This window comes from Cnephaeus nilssonii, assembly GCF_951640355.1.
Source record: "Cnephaeus nilssonii genome assembly, chromosome: 6".
NCBI lineage: Eukaryota > Metazoa > Chordata > Mammalia > Chiroptera > Vespertilionidae > Cnephaeus > Cnephaeus nilssonii.
In genome coordinates, this window is record NC_137077.1 from 21,101,814 (window position 1) to 21,118,962 (window position 17,149).

The following is a 17,149-nucleotide window of genomic DNA, read 5'->3' on the forward strand; positions in this document are numbered from 1 at the left end:
GATCTTATGTATTGTTTCTTTGGTCTCTATGTCATTTATCTCCGCTCTGATCTTTGTTATTTCCTTCCTTCTGGTTACACTGGGCTTTTCTTGCTGCTCTTTTTCTAGCTCTTTGAGTTGTAGGGTTAAGTAATTTATTACCATTGTTTCTTGTTTTTTGCAATAGGCCTGTAGAGCTATGAACTTCCCTCTCAAGACTGCTTTCGCTGTGTCCCATAGATTTTGGATTGTTGTGTTTTCATTGTCATTTGTTGCCATGATGTTTTTTATTTCTTCCTTGATCTCTCTGGTGACCCAGTCCTTGTTTAATAGCATGCTGTTTAGTCTCCATGTGTTTGATTTCTTTGGATTGTTTTTATTGTAGTTGATTTCCAGTTTTATGCCACTGTGATCTGAGAAGATGCTTGATATAATTTCTATCTTCTTGAATTTGAAGAGACTTTGCCTGTGACCCAGCATATGGTCTATCTTTGAAAATGACCCATGTGCACTTGAGAAGAATGTATATTCTGTGGCTTTGGGGTGAAATGTTCTGAAGATGTCAATTAATTCCATCTGGTCTAGTGAGTCATTTAGGATTGCTGTTTCTTTGCTGATTTTTTGTTTAGAGGATTTGTCCAGTGGTGATAGTGGGGTATTAAAGTCTCCTACTATGATTGTGTTGCTATTAATCTCTCCCTTGATATCCTCCAGGAGTTTTTTTATGTATTTGGGTGCTCCTATATTGGGAGCGTATATGTTTACCAGAATTATTTCTTCTTGTTGGATTTCTCCCTTTAGTATTATGAAGTGGCCTTCCTTATCTCTTGTTATGGCATTTACTTTGAGGTCTATTTTGTCAGATATAAGTATTGCTACCCCAGCTTTTTTTTCATTTCCATTTGCCTGAAAGATATTTTTCCATCCCTTCACTTTCAATCTGTGTGAGTCTCTTGTTCTGAGGTGGGTCTCTTGTAGACAGCATATATATGGGTCGTGTTTTTTTATCCATTCAGCTACTCGATGTCTTTTGATTGGAGCATTTAGTCCGTTTACATTTAAAGTTATTACTGAAAGGTATTTGTTTGCAGTCATATCTATTTTTGTGTCTGTATTCCTTCTTACCTGTTTATTTCTTCTTTTTACAGTATTCCCTTTAGCAATTCTTGCATTGCTGGTTTGGTGGTGATAAACTCCCTGAGGCTTTTTTTGTCTGCAAAGCTCCTGATTTCCCCTTCAATTTTGATTGATAGTCTTGCTGGATATAGTATTCTTGGATTCAGTCCTTTGCTTTGCAACACTTTGTATACCTCCTTCCATTCACTTCTAGCTTGTTGTGTTTCTGATGAGTAATCATTTGACAATCTGATGGGTGTTCCTTTGTAGGTAACTCTCTGTCTCTCTCTTGCCGCCTTTAGGATTCTCTCTTTATCATTTATATTTGCCATTGAAATTATGACATGTCTTGGTGTGGGTCTTTTGGGGTTGATCCTGCTTGGGACTCTCTTTACTTGCGTAACTTTTATCTTTCCCATATCCGGGAAGTTTTCTGTCATTATTTCTTCAAATAGATTTTCTAATCCCTGCTGCTCTTCTTGTCCTTCTGGCAGCCCTATTATACGCATGTTACTTCGTTTCATGTTGTCCCGAAGCTCCCTTAGGCTTTCCTCCTGCTTTTTAATTTTTTTCTCCAATTGCTGTTCAGCTTGAGCTTGTTTCTGTACCTGATCTTCTAACTCACTAATTCGGTCCTCTGCTTCTTGTAATCTACTGTTGAAACTTTCCATGGTGTTTTTGATTGTAGCTATATCACTTTTCATTTCTTCCTGATTCTTGCATAAGTTGTTGATTTTCTCATCCATCCGATGTATAAATTCCATGACCATTACTCTGAACTCCTTTTCGGTCATGTTGCAAGCTTCATTTTCACTAATTTCCTTTCTTGGCGACTCCACATTTTCTTTCCTCTGTGAGTTATTTCGTTTCCCCATTCTGGCTATTACCAGAAAGCTCAAGCTTCTGTTTGCGTGGACCTGGGCCGTGTGCTGTGGGGACTTCGCTCCACCCTAGTTTCACTGAAGTGCTCTGACACTAGGACGTGTGACTGTCTTTGGTTGGTGGTAACCAAACTTGCCCAGGATCAGTGTCCCCAGTGTTCCGTGTGGTCTCGTGTGCACATTTAGAATCAGGGGCCCTGTCTGCACCACACTGTTGGTATGTGCCGAGAATGAGATCCTTAGCATGTGCCAGGAGTCAGAGTTTCCCTGTGTCTGCACCAAGACTCGAGTGTCAAAGTCTCTGTTGCCTTGTGCGGTTTCTCGTTGAGAATCAGGGTCCCTGTGTGTGCACGCACCAACAATTGGGGTCGCTGGCTCTTAGTGTGAATGCGCTGTGAGTCAGGGATCCCAGGCAGCTGTGTCCGGCGTGCCAAATTCCCTGAAGTGGGGCTGCGTCCTGTGTGTGCTCTCTCTACTGAGCCAAACCGGCTAGAGCGCACATTCTTAAAAACCTGAAGGTGAGCCGGCTCAGTGCACTCTCCCAAAGTCCCAGAAGGGGGGCGGAGTCCGTCCTGCGCGCCAAATTCCCCAAAGGGAAGCCCCTCTGTGCACGCTATTAAGAATCTCCGAAGGGGGAGCTGTGCCCCGCGAGCCAAATTCCCCGAAGGGGAGCCCTCTGTGCGCACTGACAGATTTCCCCGACGGGGAGCTGCTTCTGTCCCGTGCGCGAGCGCGCGCCAAATTCCCTAAGAGGGAGCGTGTCCCTGCGCAAAGCTCGGCAGCTTGGGCCAGGGGCGGATCTATCAGTTACTATGGCGCTGTCTGTGCATGCGCCTGTGAGCAACTTGTGCGAGGGGCGAGTCTATCAGTTACTATGGCGCTTTCTGCGAGCTGTGGGCGCTCAGCAGCTTGGGGGAGGGGCGGGTCTATCAGTTACTATGGCGCTATCAGCGCCTGCGAGGAGGGGGATAGGCTCTTTGACTCACGGAAATCTGCCGGGAAGTCTGGATTCTTGTTTGTTTGTCTGAAGCTGTGATAGCAGTTCTCTGTCCCCAGTGGCTGCAGGGTCCTGGTTTGTGTCGGAAGCCAGGATCCGAGTCTCCCGCAGCTCTGTTTCCCAAGATGGCGTGGTCTCTGCGTCCGCACCAGCCGCCGAGAAGTGTCCGCTTTGTGCGCAGGGCTCCGCCGTCTAGGGCTGCCCTGTTCGGGAGCCCCTTGGAAGACCTGCAGAATCTAACTGACCCTATCTCATACACACACACACACACACCACACACATCTACACTCTCTTCTATGGGTTCCTCACTCACACTCTCTCTCTCCCTACCTTCCTGCCGGTCGCCATCTTTTTCCCTCTTCTTAAGTCTTATTTTTAAAAAGTGAGTAACCCATTCACATGATTCAAAATCCAAATGTAAAAGAAGATATAAAGTAAAAAGTCTCCCTTCTTTCCTATACTCCCCATTCTTCCTCCACAGTCTCCAGCCACCCAGTTCCCTTCATGGAGGCAATTAAAGTCCCTACTTTCTTACCTATGTTTATACCGTCATACTTTAAAAAGAATATATCAAGGAGCTAAATTCCAAGGAGGTGGAAGAGGTATAAGGTATAAATGGTGATGGGGGCGAGAGGGAGAAAAGAAAAAGAAAATAGCCAGTGTTGGTGAGGATGTTGGGAAACAATTCATAAGTTTTAAATTGCTAACTGTTCTGAGTAGCATAATAAAAATCTTACGCCATCCCACTCTGCTCAGGACCTGAATCACCCCTTTGTCCAGAGTCCTGTCTCCACACTGCCTATACTTCCTGCCCATTAGTCACTGTCTCATTATCAAATCAACTGTTGTGGTATTGAAGTACTTGTATTCAAGTAACCTTTATTTTACTTAACTAGCATTCCCATTGCAGGAAAAATCCTGCAATAGGGTTTCCTGCTGCACTCTACCCCACCCTGCCTGCTCTCCTCCCTTGTCCCCCGCCCCGCATTCTCCGCCAGCCCCCCTGCTTTTCTAACTTCTCCCCTGGCCCCGCCTCCGCTCCTCCCTTCTCCCCCGGCCCGCCTTCTCTGCCAGCCCGCCTGCTTTTCCCTTCTCCCCCGGCCCCTCCTCCGCTCTTCCCTTCTCCCCCGGCCTGCCTTCTCCGCCAGCTCGCCTGCTTTTCCCTTCTCCCCCCGCCCTGCCTCCGCTCCTCCCTTCTCCCCCAGCCCCGCCTCCGCTCCTCCCTTCTCCCCCGGCCCCGCCCCTTCTCCCCCGGCCCCACCTGCTCAACTTCCTTCTCCCCTGGCCCCGCCTCCGCTCCTCCTCTCTCCTTCCCTCCCCTCCACCCCCCCCAGCTTGCTTGCTTCTCTGCAGCTTTGCTCCCTTCTGCAGCTCTTGGCTTCTTTCTACGCTGTCTTGATATGCAAATTAGCCGCCATCTTTGTTGGGGTGATTTGCATATTCATCCTGATTGGTTGGTTGGGCGTGGCTTGGCTGGTGGGCGTGGCTTGGGCATAGCAAAGGTGCGGTCAATTTGCATATTTGTCTATTATTAGATAGGATAATGGCCTCAAAGGGCAAGAGTAGTGATGCTGGCAGTTCAAATATGCCAATAGAAGCTGTAAAGTGTTTCCTTTAAGTTAAAAGGAAGAGTGTATAGGAAAAAAACATAATACACACACACACACTCAGAAAAGAATCATACAGCAGATGATACTTTCAAAATATTAAATTCAACTTTACTTAAATTTAACAAATAACAAATTGAAGTGAAATTAAAGAATTCTGAAACTTCAAGAATATTTTTGGCTTTATAAGCTAGCACAAAAAATTATTTCCTGAAGATACCTCTGAAGTAAATAAAAATTATGAAGAATCATATAAAATATTCTTCTTGCTCTTCTATTTTCTCTTTTTCCCAATCCCATTTTTCCTTCTTAACGATGCAATATTGAAGTCACTCATCAGGGGGTGCAGAGCAAGGTAGCTTTTACATATGCATACATGTATGTATAGGGGTGAGTTTGGGGAGAGGGGTGCATAATTACCCCCACAGGGATTTAGAACCTGACCGGGTGCGTCTGTGTAAGGGGAAGGGTGGGGGCAGGAAGGGTAGTAAGGGTGTGGGGGGACTTATTGGATTCCAGAGGCCATCTGGTAAAGTGATAGGTTGGCCCAAAATGTGGAAGCCTGAGCTAATTTGAGGATCATGGGTGTCTGAGCCCAAGTAGGAGGACCAACTGAAGGAGTCACAGGGCACACTGAGGGGTGAGGAACGTCACACAGTCAAGCCCTAGCAGGTTGGTTTACAGGCCTTGCAATTATGTTTTGTCCATAAAACTTGCACATTTGATCATTTATTCCTGGGTATCTTATAGTTATATTGCTGTTTTAAGTGTAATGTTTTACATAAAAATACATTTTCTGTATTTTGCAGGTACTATATAGTAATATTGTTGATCTTTATATATTGATCATTTATTCTGAAACTTTGTTAAACTCTGCTATTATTTTTTTTAACACTTTAGCTATAGATCCCCTTGTATTTTCTATGTAGCTAATTATATCATCTATATACTTAGCTATCCAGGACTGTAGTCACTGAACTGAGCACCAGTCCTAGTTGAGATATGCTGGGAAGTGTAAAATATACACCAGATTTTGGATGACTAAATTGGAAAGAAATGTAAAATGTATCACTAATAATTTAATATTTATTACATGCTAAAATGATAATATTTTGGATATAATGGTTTAAATAACTAAATTATTTGAATACTTTTTTGACATGGTTATTGAAAAAATTAAGCATATGTAACTCACATTTTTGGCTTGCTTTATATTTCCTTTAGACAGCCTGGTCTGCAAGTAACTTTCTGTCAGTCACATATTTTCATGGGGAAAATAATCCTCTTGGAACCCTGGTCTAGGATTACTCTCAGATATGTTCCACAACCATTATTATTTTTTATTTTTAAATAAATCTTTATTGTTGAAAGTATTACATATATCTCTTTCCCCTCCATTTCCCTCTCCCACCACACTCCCCATCAAGCCTTCACCACCCTATTGTCTGTGTCTATGGGTTATGCATATACGCATATGAGTTCATTGGTTGATCTCTCCCTCTCTCCACCCTCACCTGCCTTCCCTCTGAGGCTTGACAGTTTGTTCCATGTTTCTATGTCTCTGGGTCTATTTTTGTTCATTAGTTTATGTTGCTCACTAGACTCCACATATGAGTGAAATTATGTGATATTTATCTTTCTCTGACTGGCTTATTTCACTTAGCATAATTAATGCTCTCTAGGTTCATCCATGCTGTTGCAAATGATGAGTTCTTTTTTATAGCTGTGTAGTATTCCATTGTACAGCTGTACCACAGTCTTTAATCCATTCATCAGCTGATGAGCACTTAGGCTGTTTTCAAATCTTAGCTGTTGTAAATTGCACTGCTATGAACATAGGAGTGCATATATATATATATATATATATATATATATATATATATATATTTTATGGATGTCCCTGAATTCTTGGGATATATTTCTAGAAGTGGATTACTGGGTCAAATGGGAGTTCCATTTTTAATTTTTTGAGAAACTCCAAACTGTTTTCCACATAGGCCTCACTAGTCTGCATTCCCACCAGCAGTGCACGAGGGTTCCTTTTTCTCCTCATCCTCGCCAGCACTTCTCATTTTTTGATTTGTTAATGATAACCATTCTAACAAGTGTGAGGTGGTACCTCATTGTCATTTTAATATGCATCTCTCAGATGATTAGTGACTTTGAGCATTTTTTCATATGCCTTTTGGCCTTCTGTATGTCCATTTTGGATAAGTATCTATTTAGGTCCTTTGCCCATTTTTTAATTGGATTGTTTATCTTCCTCTTGTTAAGTTGTATGAGTTCCCTGTAGATTTTGGAGGTTAAGCCCTGATCAGATGTATCATTGGCAAATATATTCTCCCATGCAGTGGGCTCCCTTGTCATTTTTTGATGGTTTCTTTTGCTGTCCAGAACCTCTTTATTTTGATGTAGTCCCATTGGTTTATTTTCCCCTTAATTTCCATTGTCCTAGGAGATGTATCCATAAACATATTGCTATAAGAGATGTCTGAGGTTTTTCTGCCAATGGTTTCTTCTAGGATTTTTATGGTTTCATGTCTTACATTTAAGTCTTTTATCCATTTTGAGTTAATTTTTGTGTATGATGTAAGTTGGTGATCTAATTTCACTTTTTCTCATGTATTTGTCCAATTTTCCCAACACCATTTATTGAAGAAACTGTCTTGACTCCATTGTGTTCTCTTGCATCCTTTATCAAATATTAATTTAGCATAATGGCTTGGGTCAATTTCTGATTTCTCTGTTCTGTTCCATTGGTCTATATGCCTGTTCTTATGCCAGTACCAAGCTGTTTTGAGTACAGTGGCTTTGTGGTATAAAGGCAACAAATTGGAAAGGAGGGAGTAAAACTCACTATTCATAGATGACAAAATACTGTACATTGAAAACCCTAAAGACTCCATCAGAAAACTACTAGATTTAACAAATGAATTCAGCAGGACATTGGAAAAAAAAGAGAGTGGAAGATATACACACGTAGAAGAATATACCGTGTTCATGGACTGGTAGACTCAACATCATGAAAATGGCCATACTACCGAAAGCAATCTATAGATTCAATGCAATCCCTATCAAAATACCAAGGGCTATTTCACAGATCTAGAACAAATATTCCGAAAATTTATATGGAATCAAAAAAGACCCTGAATAGCTGCAGCAACCTTGAGAAAGAAGAACAAAGTTGGAGGGATCACAATACCAGATATCAAGTTATACCACAACCATTATTTTGTTGATTTTTATTACATAAGAATTTTTTTTGTCATTTTAAGGCTATTCCAAATTATGATACATCAATACAATAAAACATTATTTACTTATAAGCAACAAGGCATAAAACAGTTTCCAAGCTATATTGTTAAGTAAAAAATGCAAGGTGTTTATGACTATGTAGATAATGTTTCCATTAGTGTAAAAAATTGTGGGTTATATATCTACATATGTTATATAAAACATATAAACATACATTAAAATATAGAAAACTGGCCATGTAGTTACTCTGAAGAAGTATTTAGGAGAATGGAGTTCAGGGTGGAAGAGAGATTTATTTTATACTTTTATTAATGTTTTTACTGTTTGCCTTTTAAAATACAGTACTTTTTTGAAGATAAAAACAGTATTTAAATTTCTTTATGTTTCAAACTTCTAGGATTACCACAGTGTACTAAACTAATTAGCATTTATTTTAATGAAATTACTATCAGTTGTGTTAAAGAAATTTTGATGAATAGAAAAGATGTCATGAGTGTTGAGAACAGAATGAAAGGGACTAAGGTTGGAATCAGGGATGCCAATTAGAAGACTGTTGCAATTATCCAGGTAAGGAGATGGTGACCTAGTCTTTGGTGGCAGCCATGGAGGTAAGGAAAAATGATGTATACATCTATACTAATAATAGCCTAGGTGGTTGTCACACCCTCATGCCCTAATGTCGTCACAAGATGGCCATCATAAGATGGCTGTGCACACAACAGAAACGGGGCCCATCAGGGGAGGGCAGCTGTGGGTGATTAAGCCGGCAGGGGAGGGCAGTTGGGGGAATTAGCAGGCAGGCAGGTGAGTGGGTAGGAGCCAGTGGTCCTGGATTGTGAAAGGGATGTCTGACTACTGGTTTAGGCAGGGATCAGGCCTAAACTGGCAGTCAGACATCCCCCGAGGGGTCCCAGATTGGAGAGGATGCAGGCGGAGCTGAGGGACATCCTCCTCCTGCACGAATTTTGTGCACTGGGCCTCTAGTAGAGGTATAAAATCACAGAGGGGTCACATTTTACTAACAACTGAATCTCTACCAATATACTATTTTATACAAATAAAAATGTATAATATTAACTATACAAAGTCTATTAGCATTTACATAAAACTATTTCAACAGGTATTTTGTAATTTAGTAAATATGGCAAACAATTAAAGTCACTGAGCACTAGTTAAAACTATCAGCTTTAAATGCAGACACATGCATACATGCATGGAATCAATCAATCAAGCACTAATATTCCAAACTTGAAAAATCACTAATTTGCAAAATACTGTTTTTAAAAATAGTGATAAGAAAGTTAGGTTAAAAAGCTGAAACTTGAAATTTTTTATCTTAGATCCAGAAAATATCAGCAATTGAGAATTTTAAGACTGACCACCATATTTTGTTGGATGTGACTGCTCCACAATTAATACTACATAAATCACAAAAGCATAATTTTCTGTTGTTTAAACAATGACTTTCTTGCTAGTTTTAACTATAGTTTTATAACTCTAAAGAAAGATGCTAACAATTTGCATAAGTGGGTAGAACATATGATTCAAATACCAATACAATGTTACTTCAAACAATTAGGAACTTTATCTCTCTGTTAGCCAAGAGGCCAAGTCACCCACAGTAACTTTCCTGTAATAACAAAGATAATGCATTTCACCTCTTAAATCTGAGTCATAGGCCTGGCTCTCTCGTGAACTAACAATGCCAAGGTGATTTCTTTGGCTTTCCAAGGTTTTCATTTCCTCAGCTATAGAATTGAAGGAGTTTGGTTAAGGTGGCTTGTAAGAGCCTTTTCCACTAAAAACATACTACATAAATAAGTCAGCTTAGGATTACATGCTTTGGGAAGAAATTTTAGATAGAGTAAGAAGTACATTTTTTAAAAGTAGGTAGACATTTTTTTTCTACCTGTGCAATGGCATCATTCAGAACTCCTCTATACTGTTGTTCAGGAAATTTTTTTCTCATGAAAAGTCAATAAAATGACTGACACTATTAAAAAGTCTGAAAATCAAGCATATAACAATAAAAATATTGTTTAAAAATGTTAAAGGGTTTGTGACATCTGGGTTAAAAAGTAGTGTACCACTACCAGTTGGAATACCAGCCTTTACATTTTTTTAAAATGTAAGTACAGTTGGCATAAATTTTTATATTGATTACTAGAGGCCTGGTGCACAAAAATTTGTGCACTGGACGTGTCCCTCAGCCTGGCCTGCGACCCTCTCATACTCTGGGAGTCTTCAGGGGATGTCGTACTGTCGCCTCTGTGGGAGGCGACCAGGCCAGCCAATCAGGGGACGGCATCGCCCCCATCTATGGGAGGTGACCAGACGGATTGAGCAGGGGATGGTGCCAGCCCACCTTATCGCCCCTCAGCTGCCGCTGGTCACCACTTCCCCCCCCCCGCCCCCATCGCCATTCCTTCCCTCTGCCCACTGGCAAGCACCTTGGCTGGCCTGGTGCTGCCTGCTCGCTGCCCCCCCTCCCCCTCGCTGACTGGTCGTTCCACTGTTCAGTTGATTTGTATATTATGCTTTTATTATATAAGATATTCATTTCAGGTGTACAATATAGTGATTTGACATTTTTATATCTTACAATGTGAGTATCCCACTAAATTTTAAGAGTTAAGATTTGGGGTAGAGGGAAAAATAACTAAAACATTGCATCATTTAAGCCATTCTGTCAAATGTGTATTAAATGCACACCAATTGCATTTCAAAGAATTATAAATTCTTTGAAATACTATCAAGAAAGCAAAGCTAATGAAAACTGATTTTCATAGAAGAGATGATTCCTTCTACTAAAACACTACACAAAAACACATTATCTTGAATGAATTGAATAAATAAGTCCCATCATGACTGAAAATGTTCTATGATCTAGTATGTTTTCTCTATTCCAGTGGTGCATGTACATTCTTCCCTAGTCTAATGGGTTCTTCTTTTCTGTCCTCATCACAAGAACCTCTTCATAGCTTTCAGGTGAGTACTCTTCCAGGTTTCTTACAAATCCTACTTGCCTCAAAGTTACAAGAAAAATTATTCCAGGCCCATTTGTTTTGGTCATTAACAAGGACAACACAATTTTCTTTCTGATGGTTATTGGGTTCACCCTTATGCCAGAATCTGAAATGAAGAAAAAAAAAAGTATATGTAATACACACACACACACACACACACACACACACACACACACACACTGTGTGTGTGTGTGTCAGGGGACTATGCACAGAAAATGACCCTTAAATGCCCTTAAGTGAGAAATTTAGAGCTGCACTGCCCAACACAAGTGTAGTAGGAGTTTACTAGTATAGAGGCTACACTACACATGGTGCTGAGTAAGCACTTTTGCATTGGTATGCTCCACCCCAAAATGAATTCTGCTTGCTACCTTCTTCCCACCTTTGCCTGTAAAGCTTTTTCATCCCAGTCAATATACTCACTCCATACGCGGGTTAAATGGCATACTGTCCACCCATTGCCAAAGGCCTTCAGGATTCTCATGTGAAAGTCCCAGGAAATATGAAAATCGTCTATCCAAAAATTGAGTAATAAAGTTCTGTATAAAAAAAATTATAAATTCTTATAAATTTATTTGCATTTATCATGTGAGACATGATAGGAAAAGAGGGAAGAGGTTGAATAGATTACTACTTAAGCAAAAAGGGTTGGCACCAGATGGATCTGTTTTCATATCCTGCCTCTGCTGATTACTGTGCAATGTTAGAAAATGCTTTAATCTCACCAAACCCTAGTTTCCTCATCTTCAAAAGAGACAATTCCACTACTTCACTGAGTTATTTTGAAGATTAACTGAGATCTACTTGCAAACTACTTAGCAAATGTTTAATAGGATCTGATTATCAGGAACTTTTGTTTTTAAGTTTTCCCTCTTTAATTGTTTGTATATTTTATTAAATCCCATTTTATTCAAAGAGTCTGCCTATAGATTGCAAGGCCATGAAAACAGAATTCTCCAGGAAATCCTTGTGATCAACAAAAGGGTAGAATGTGAGTTGTGGTACATATATGGAAATATATTACATGAGAAAATAAATTTCCATTTTTACATTAAGATTTTCTTATTTAAAATTACAACCATACATCTGAATTATTTTTTCTATGCTTTATCCTGTAGCTCTTTTAGTATCAATTAAATGGTTAATTAATTTTAACCATTCATTTATTCACTTAATCACCAAACAGTTATTAAGACCTAGCCAGAGTGCCTAGCACTGTGCAGGACATTAGCGATACAAAGATGAGTAAGGCATGGCCTCAGCCTTCTACAAAGTGGAAATCATTGGAAGAGATGGAGTACTAAGCAGACAATTGCAGGACACTAACGTAAGTGCCATGATCACACAATGCACAAAGTACCATAAAATACCTCCAACTTAGAATAGGGCGGGTGGAGTAGGGAAGATGGTCAGGGTGGTTTTCTCTAGGAAATAATACATGAATGACATCTGGAAAGATCCGAAGAAGTTGGTCACATTAAGAAAATAATAGAGGACCCAGCCAGTGTGGTTCCGTGGTTGAGCATCAACCCATGCACCAAGAAGTCACCGGTTCAATTCTCAGTCAGGGCACATGCCCAGGTTGCCGGCTTCATATCTGGTGGGAGCTGTGCAGGAGGCAGTCGATCATTCTCTCTCTCTCTCCCTCCCTCCCTCTCTCTCTCTCTCTCTCTCCCTCTCTCTCTCTCTCTCTCTCCCCCCCCCCCCCCGCTTTCCTCTTTCTCTAAATATCAATTTAAAAAACAAACAACAACAACAAAAACACACAGAGAGAATATAAGAGAGGAAGAAAAGGCTTTCCAGGCACATGCAACAGCTGAAGCAAAGGCACAGAAACATGGCAGAGCAGAAAAAGTCCTCTCTCTCCGCAAAGAGATTCAAAGCAGCAGAGAAACTGACGGGAGCCTCCCCACATACCTGCTCAGCTTCTGTGCTGATGGTGACCAGGTGGGCCCCTAGCCCGGTACAGTTCCTTCCGCTCTCCGCCCATGTCTTGTTGTCATGAAAAGGAAAATAGCAGCTGGACTGGAAGGCTCTCCAGCCAATAGGACAGCAATTCCAGGTGTCCCCTCATGAGGATATTGAAATAAAAATTAGTTACAAAGGAGCATCCATCTGTAACAGATTGCATAACTATTCTACTATCTAGTGTCCAGTCACCATTTATGGGAATAATACCAAGATTACTAAAATCATTCTGCTTCCCTTTTAAAAAATACTCCTAATTACATTTCAAAATATCTTCTAAACAAGAGTATTGAAATCATGTATTGACAATAAGAAAATTACAACATATTCTTTCAGAAGGGATGATCATTTTTCAGTATCCCTGCATCTATTTGCATTCACTTTTAAAGTGTTTCCATAACAAAGCGTTTTACAGGACATTTTATCTAAAGGGTGTGAAGAACCTACTAAAACTCTCAAGCATTTCCCCATTCTTCAAAATGAGACTTTATAAATTCCAGAATAATAAAAGCAATAAAGACGAGAGTCCGAGGGAACAGTCCTTATGATATGTCTGAATCAAAAGATATGGAATTAAAGTATACATTCTCCAGTTATTTGACTGATGACAATCATGAGAAATAGTTCTATCTCTGTTACTGATGTGTACTCTTGTGCCAGATTCTCAATTATGTTATTTTAATCTCTCCTGGTTGACTACAGATCTACTTTAAATCCGATTGTGAATTTTAATGGAAGTGGAAATGAGAAAGAAATTCTCTTATGTGTCTCTGCCATCTGTACCTTTCAGGTCTGATTTTTCCTCGATGCATGTCAGCTTCATGCGGTGCCCTCCTAATTTGGACACTCCAGTGCTTCTCTTACAGCGCAGAAAGTTGGTATGAGTCACTGCCAAGGAGAAAAAAAAAGTTCATTTCCTTTTCCTATATAATCACTTAATTTGGAAAATGGGAGCTGACTGCTCTAATATTTCACTTATCCTAGTAGTTAGGGCCCTCACATTCTCTTTTCTCCCTATGCAGTTTCTCTGTTGCAGCTCCAGGTGAATTGGTTGATATTGTTGAAATTAATATTTTTATTATAATACTAGAGACCTGGTGCATGAATTCGTGCATTGGGGCGGAGGGGGGGAGGTCCCTCAGCCCAGCCTGTGCCCTCTCGTAATCTGGGACCCCTCGGGGAATGTCCAACTGCCGGTTTAGTCCCTTCCTTCCCCAGTTGCTGGCTGCCAGCCGGGGCCTTCCTTCATTCCGCACCTCCCCCTGGTGGTCAGCGCACGTCATAGCGAGTGATAGAACTCCCAGTCTCCCGGTAGAACTCCCGAGGGGACAATTTGCATATTAGGCTTTTATATATATAGATTATCCATTTTGTGCTTTATGGGGGTAGTTTTTCAAACCTTTATGTGCATGTGCTTTTAAGCATATTTTTCTTTTAGACTTGGTGTTAGAGTGACGATTTTTGGTGAACACTGGGATATTTCTACAGTTTTATGAGCCTTTTGGTACATGATATGAGACAGGAGACTAATTTCATTTTTTAAATATGGATAATCAATTGTCTCTACACCATTAATTGAATAATAAAACTACCCTTTTCCTATAACCCTGCAATTTCCCCTTCTGCTTTATATAAAGAACTTATATATGCAGAATCTGTAACTAAGCTCTCTGTTCTTTTCTTCTGGTCTATTTGCCTTTATTTGCACTTATATTACTTTAATAATAATAACCTTATACAAGGTCTTGATATCAGAAAGAACAGGTCTTCCAACTATTCTTTTTAAAGCCAGACTTTTTAAAGTCCATCTGAAAGTTGTTTTTTTGCTGGGTACTCTTTACTCATACAAGGCAGCCCTTTGCAATCCTACTCCAAAATGAGGACTGATTTACTGATCACCAACTTTCACATGTATAGATAAGGGCCTAAATTCTATCTTTCATTTCCTGACACAAGACAGCAGCATCAAAGAACACCAGATCTAGCATGTAGATCTGAATCTTAAATCAGAGACCCTGAAGACATCATAGCTTAATATGTTGAGGAAAATCAAGATAACAAAATGTTTGGCACAACTTTATAAAATTTGTTTAGGGAAATATTTCAAGGAGACCTCTACTTTTGCTAACTTACCCAAACAATTTGCAATACAGCAGGCACCAAGAAGTGAGATGAAAACAATAGCAATGACCCAAGAGATTAGTTGGAAATGCTGGCCTCCTTCTACCAGGACATAAAGAAAGATAAATAGGTTACCCCCTTTTCAGCTCCAAGAGCTAGGGAACTAATTCTATCAAGGAACAAGCTAAATATGAGACTATCCAAAAATGTTTCAGATGTGGAGGAGAGCTTAAAGATTTTCCCTGAATAAATCAATTTCAGAGTTTATAAATAAATAAGTAAATAAATAACATGTAAACTTTTTCAATAGGAAAGGCTTTTTATAAGGAAGACACAACATTCAAAAATTGTAAAAATTGATAATTTGAGTACATAAAAATTAAAACTTCTGCCTGGCTGGAGTGGCTCAGTTGGTAGAAACATTGTCCTGTACACTGAAAGGTTTCAGGTTTGATTCCCTGGTTAGGGTATATACAGAAGGCAACCAGTTGATGTTTCTCTCTCACATCAATGTTCTCTCTCTCTCTCTCTCTCTCTCTCTCTCTCTCTCTCTCTCTCTCTCCCCCTCCCTCCCTCTCTCTAAGCATGGTCTCAGGTGAGGATTATAAATTAAAAATTAAAAATTAAAAATAAAGCTATGATATCTTTAAAAACATTAAAACTTCTATATAACAATGTTAAAACAAAAGGAATACCTGGAAAAAATTATGGCACAATATTAATATCCAGACTGTATAAAGAATTTTTAAAATTAATTAGAAAACAGCAAAAATTTGATGAAAATTTAATTTGTTGAAATTATAAATGGCCATTAAACAAATAAAAATATGCTCAATCAGAGAAATGTAAACTAAAATATCATGGTATGATTTTTTCACATATCAGAGTTTTTAAAGTAAATTAAAAATATAACATCCTAGGTAAGAAAATAAATGCTACTGCTGAACTATAAATTAGAAAGCCATTTAGACAGATTGTTAGCAATATTTATCAATTTTTAAATGCATTATATTTGCCACAACAATTTCATTTTTATTTTTAATTTCATTTTTAAATTATACTTTACATTCAGTATTATTTTGTAGTAGCTTCAGGTATACAACATAGTGGTTAGATAATCACATACTTTACAAATTTCATTTTTAGAGATTTGTCCTATAGAAATAACTAAATTTATTTCTATTAAAGGATATTCATTGGAGCACTTTGGAAATAGAAAAAAACACTGAAACCTAATACTTATATATGTATTGTCAATAGTAGATATTTTAAACTATGATGAATCCATATGATAGAATTCTATATGGTAATTAAAATAGTCATGTTTATCAGTATGTATTGTCATAAAAAATCTCCAAGACCTATTGTTGCATTAAAAAAAGTTTTTTTTTTCAGTACCATCATTCATTATGGGTCCATTGAAGTTTGACATGGTGTGATGATGAGATAAAGTGAAACATTAATTTTAAAATTACACATTTCTGTATATGCTCTATATATTTCTCAAAACATTATTTAATGTTCTTATAACACAAATCCATTTGTGTCACTTTAGTAAAACATAATATGGGAAAGTTAAAGCCTCAGGAACAGCCTTAGTCAGGATGTTTTCTATATCTTTTCTTATCCCTTTAAAAGAACCTTCCCAAATTACTCTCTTCCCTTCCATCTCGTTTTTCTTTTATACTTTATATACTTTAACTCCTCTCTTGGCCCAATTTATGTTTTACAAAGAAGTTTCTATTACCCAGTGTATTAGAATCTATTGATAGCCTTTTTCTTCATCATAGTCATTCTCATTTTCTTCCACCTTCTCCTCCCCATATCATCATTTTTAATCTTCACAACTACAACTATCAATTTTATTTTTAAATCTTAGTCATAATTTTATCTGCCTCTTTAAAATTAAAAAGAGAGAAGTACTCACGTTTATTTTGAGATCCTTCTTGCCCCATTGTGTGTTAACTCTCTTGCTGTCCAGTGTTTGGGAAAAACAGATGCCTCTTATATTTTTTCCAGGGTATATTTCTGTGGATAAAATAATATATTCAGAAATACTTGAGATTAAACCTCAGTCTTACTATTCCGGTGAGACTATAAAGCTCTTAATGTAAAATACTCGACTCAAAAGAAGAAGTCTTTCTAAAAGTGAGTTTCCTTTGATTCACTCTGGGAGATGGAGCAAAGAAAAAAGGAAAT

At 38.9% G+C, this 17,149-nt stretch overlaps 1 protein-coding gene across 1 annotated transcript; it reads right to left on the reverse strand.

The window, feature by feature from the left end:
• Positions 1 to 10,819: 10,819 nt before the first annotated feature.
• CLEC4D (C-type lectin domain family 4 member D) lies at positions 10,820 to 16,905 on the reverse strand (the record flags this gene model as incomplete). Its single annotated transcript, XM_079775680.1, has 6 exons — positions 10,820 to 10,967; positions 11,285 to 11,400; positions 12,779 to 12,930; positions 13,613 to 13,717; positions 14,963 to 15,052; positions 16,878 to 16,905. 6 exons carry the CDS (start codon positions 16,903 to 16,905, stop codon positions 10,820 to 10,822), a joined length of 639 nt encoding a protein of 212 aa, XP_079631806.1.
• Positions 16,906 to 17,149: the final 244 nt, after the last annotated feature.